The 2459-nt window shown below is 43.2% G+C and overlaps 1 protein-coding gene across 1 annotated transcript; it reads right to left on the minus strand.

Moving 5' to 3' along the window:
• Positions 1 to 298: 298 nt before the first annotated feature.
• Positions 299 to 1243, minus strand: LOC100453476 (olfactory receptor 9Q2). The gene has a single exon (XM_002821770.4). It carries the CDS (start codon positions 1241 to 1243, stop codon positions 299 to 301), a length of 945 nt encoding a protein of 314 aa, XP_002821816.3.
• Positions 1244 to 2459: the final 1216 nt, after the last annotated feature.

The following is a 2459-nucleotide window of genomic DNA, read 5'->3' on the forward strand; positions in this document are numbered from 1 at the left end:
CATGCTAGGTCGTTTGCTAGGAACTGGACATATAGAAATGAAGCTCGGATAAAAAAATATTTGCTCTCATGTTGCTTACTTTCTAGTTGTGAGCATTAGAAAATGTAAAACACATAAAACATCTAATATGTCAGATGATGATAAGTATTACATAGAATAATAAATCAGAAAGTGGAGGTGGGGAGTTCAGGTGCGATTTTGCATAGGGTTATTTAGGAAAGTCTCTCCAGAAGGTACTATTGAGAAAAGACAGAAAAGATGGGGAAACTAAGGAATGATATATTTCACAAGGGTCCATTTAGGGTCTTCTAGCAGCCTTTGATTTTCTCAGGGCTTTCCTAACGGCCTCTTTTACCTCCTTGTTTCTCAGGCTATAGATAAGGGGATTCAGCATTGGGGTCACCACCGTGTAGAGCACAGACACCACTCGGTCTCCCTCGGAGGACTGGCCTGTGTTGTCTCGCAGGTACATGAAGATGAGGGTGCCAAAGAAAAGAGCGATGGCAGTGAGGTGGGAGGCGCAGGTGGAGAAGGTCTTGGCCCGGCCTCCAGCAGAGTGGATCTGCAGGATGGCCACAATGATAAACAGGTAGGACACCAAGATCACCAAGATATAGGCAGGCATGACGAAAAGAGCAAACACAATAATCACCACTTCCTGAGTGTAGCTGTCCCCACAGGAGAGTTTTAATAGAGGAGGGAAGTCACAGAAAATGAAGTTGATCTCATTGTTTCCACAAAAGGAGAAAGTGAAGGCTGTGATCGTTCGAACAAAGGCACTGAAAAAACCAGCAACGTAAGTCCCAGTGACTAAGCCCCAACGGGCTTTCTCGGTTATGATGGTGACATAAAGCAGGGGCTGGCACACGGCCGTGTAGCGGTCATAGGCCATGATGGCCAGAAGGTAGCAGTCGATGGAGGCAAAGAAGGTGAAGAGGAAGAACTGAGCTGCACAGCGAGCCTGGGAGATGGTTGTGCCGTGCTCCCACAGCACAGCCAGCATCTGAGGGATGATGGCGGACGAGTAGCAGACGTCTACCAAGGAAAGGTGGCTGAGGAAGAAGTACATTGGGGTGTGGAGCCGACGATCTCCACGGATCAGGAGGATCATGCCTGTGTTCCCTAACATAGTGGCAAGATAGAAACTCAAAAATATGAGGAAGAGAGGAACCCTCCACTGGAGATGTTCAGTAAATGCAGTAAGGAAGAACTCCGTCACTACGGTGTAATTCCTTTCAGCCATCCATGCAGTGGTTCATCTGCAACGGCTAAGAGCCAGATGAGGGGACACCTCAAGGGGAGTTCAAATGATTTCAAGTAACAAAGCTTTAAATTGCATGTCTTACATGTCGGCACTCAACTTCAACACACTTTTCAGTCGAAGATAGATATAGACAGATATAGAGCTCACTGTAATATAAGATAAAAAGTCATGAATGCTTCTATTATAGAAAGAACAGAGAACAAGTGATTCCTGACTTACAAGTCAGCGCTTGTATTTGCAACTCTGTCCCCAATTAGCTGTTTGATCTTACACAAGACACTTAACCTCTCTGAACCTCAATTTCCTCCTCTGCCAAAAGAGGATCATAATGCTTGCCCTGCTTATGAGATAAGATTAATGCCTAGGTTAAAACAGAGGCAAAAGCACATTGGAAAGCTAAAAGCACTCCACATACATAAGGTGGCTATTAAAATTTTAAATGAATGCTTTAAGGAAGGAAAATTTATATTCTCTCAACAAAAACATATAAACAAAAAATCTATTAGCAATCAGCAATGGGCTCTGCTTGTAGGAATATTACTATTCTCAGTCTAATGACATGCAAGTTTAACAAACAGCTGTTATCCTAATTAGAGTTGGCTGGCTTATTAAGGGTGTGTATACACACACATAAACACACACTCAAGCGTTAACCTTGAAATCAAAAGAGCAAACATAAGTTTTTTAGGCACCTAACAAAGCTCCATAAGCTTTGTTTGGTTGTTCTCAAAGCCCCTAATAAACACAGTAGCTTGAAAATAAACAGTATCCAAATTTGAAAGCAGAAATATTTTTGTAGTCTTGTGTTGTCTGAGTGCTGTTGGAGGAATTCGGATTAATAAATTTGGGGGTCCTTAGTGGAGTTCTAGAACAGGGCTGTAAAAGAGGGCTTTGATAGTGTTTGAGTACCTGATGTACCAGCAGCCAGACCAATACTGAGCTGACCCATTAAGGAGAATAACAAAGAAAACAAATTAGATCTGAAAGTCATGAGCTGGACACAAACTGTCCTCACCTGAATTCTACTTTGCTAATGCCCTCCTCTTTTGTTTCATGTGTTGTCTGCCCATCACCTGCCAAGCCAAAGGACACCTGGCTTCTAGTTTACCCACACTGCATGTAAGACCCTGGGCAAGTCACGTTTCCTCTCTGGGCTTCAGTTACCTTGCCTTTGTTCCCTTTCTGTAAACAAAAT

This window comes from Pongo abelii, chromosome 9 (genome assembly GCF_028885655.2).
Source record: "Pongo abelii isolate AG06213 chromosome 9, NHGRI_mPonAbe1-v2.0_pri, whole genome shotgun sequence".
NCBI classification, from domain to species: domain Eukaryota; kingdom Metazoa; phylum Chordata; class Mammalia; order Primates; family Hominidae; genus Pongo; species Pongo abelii.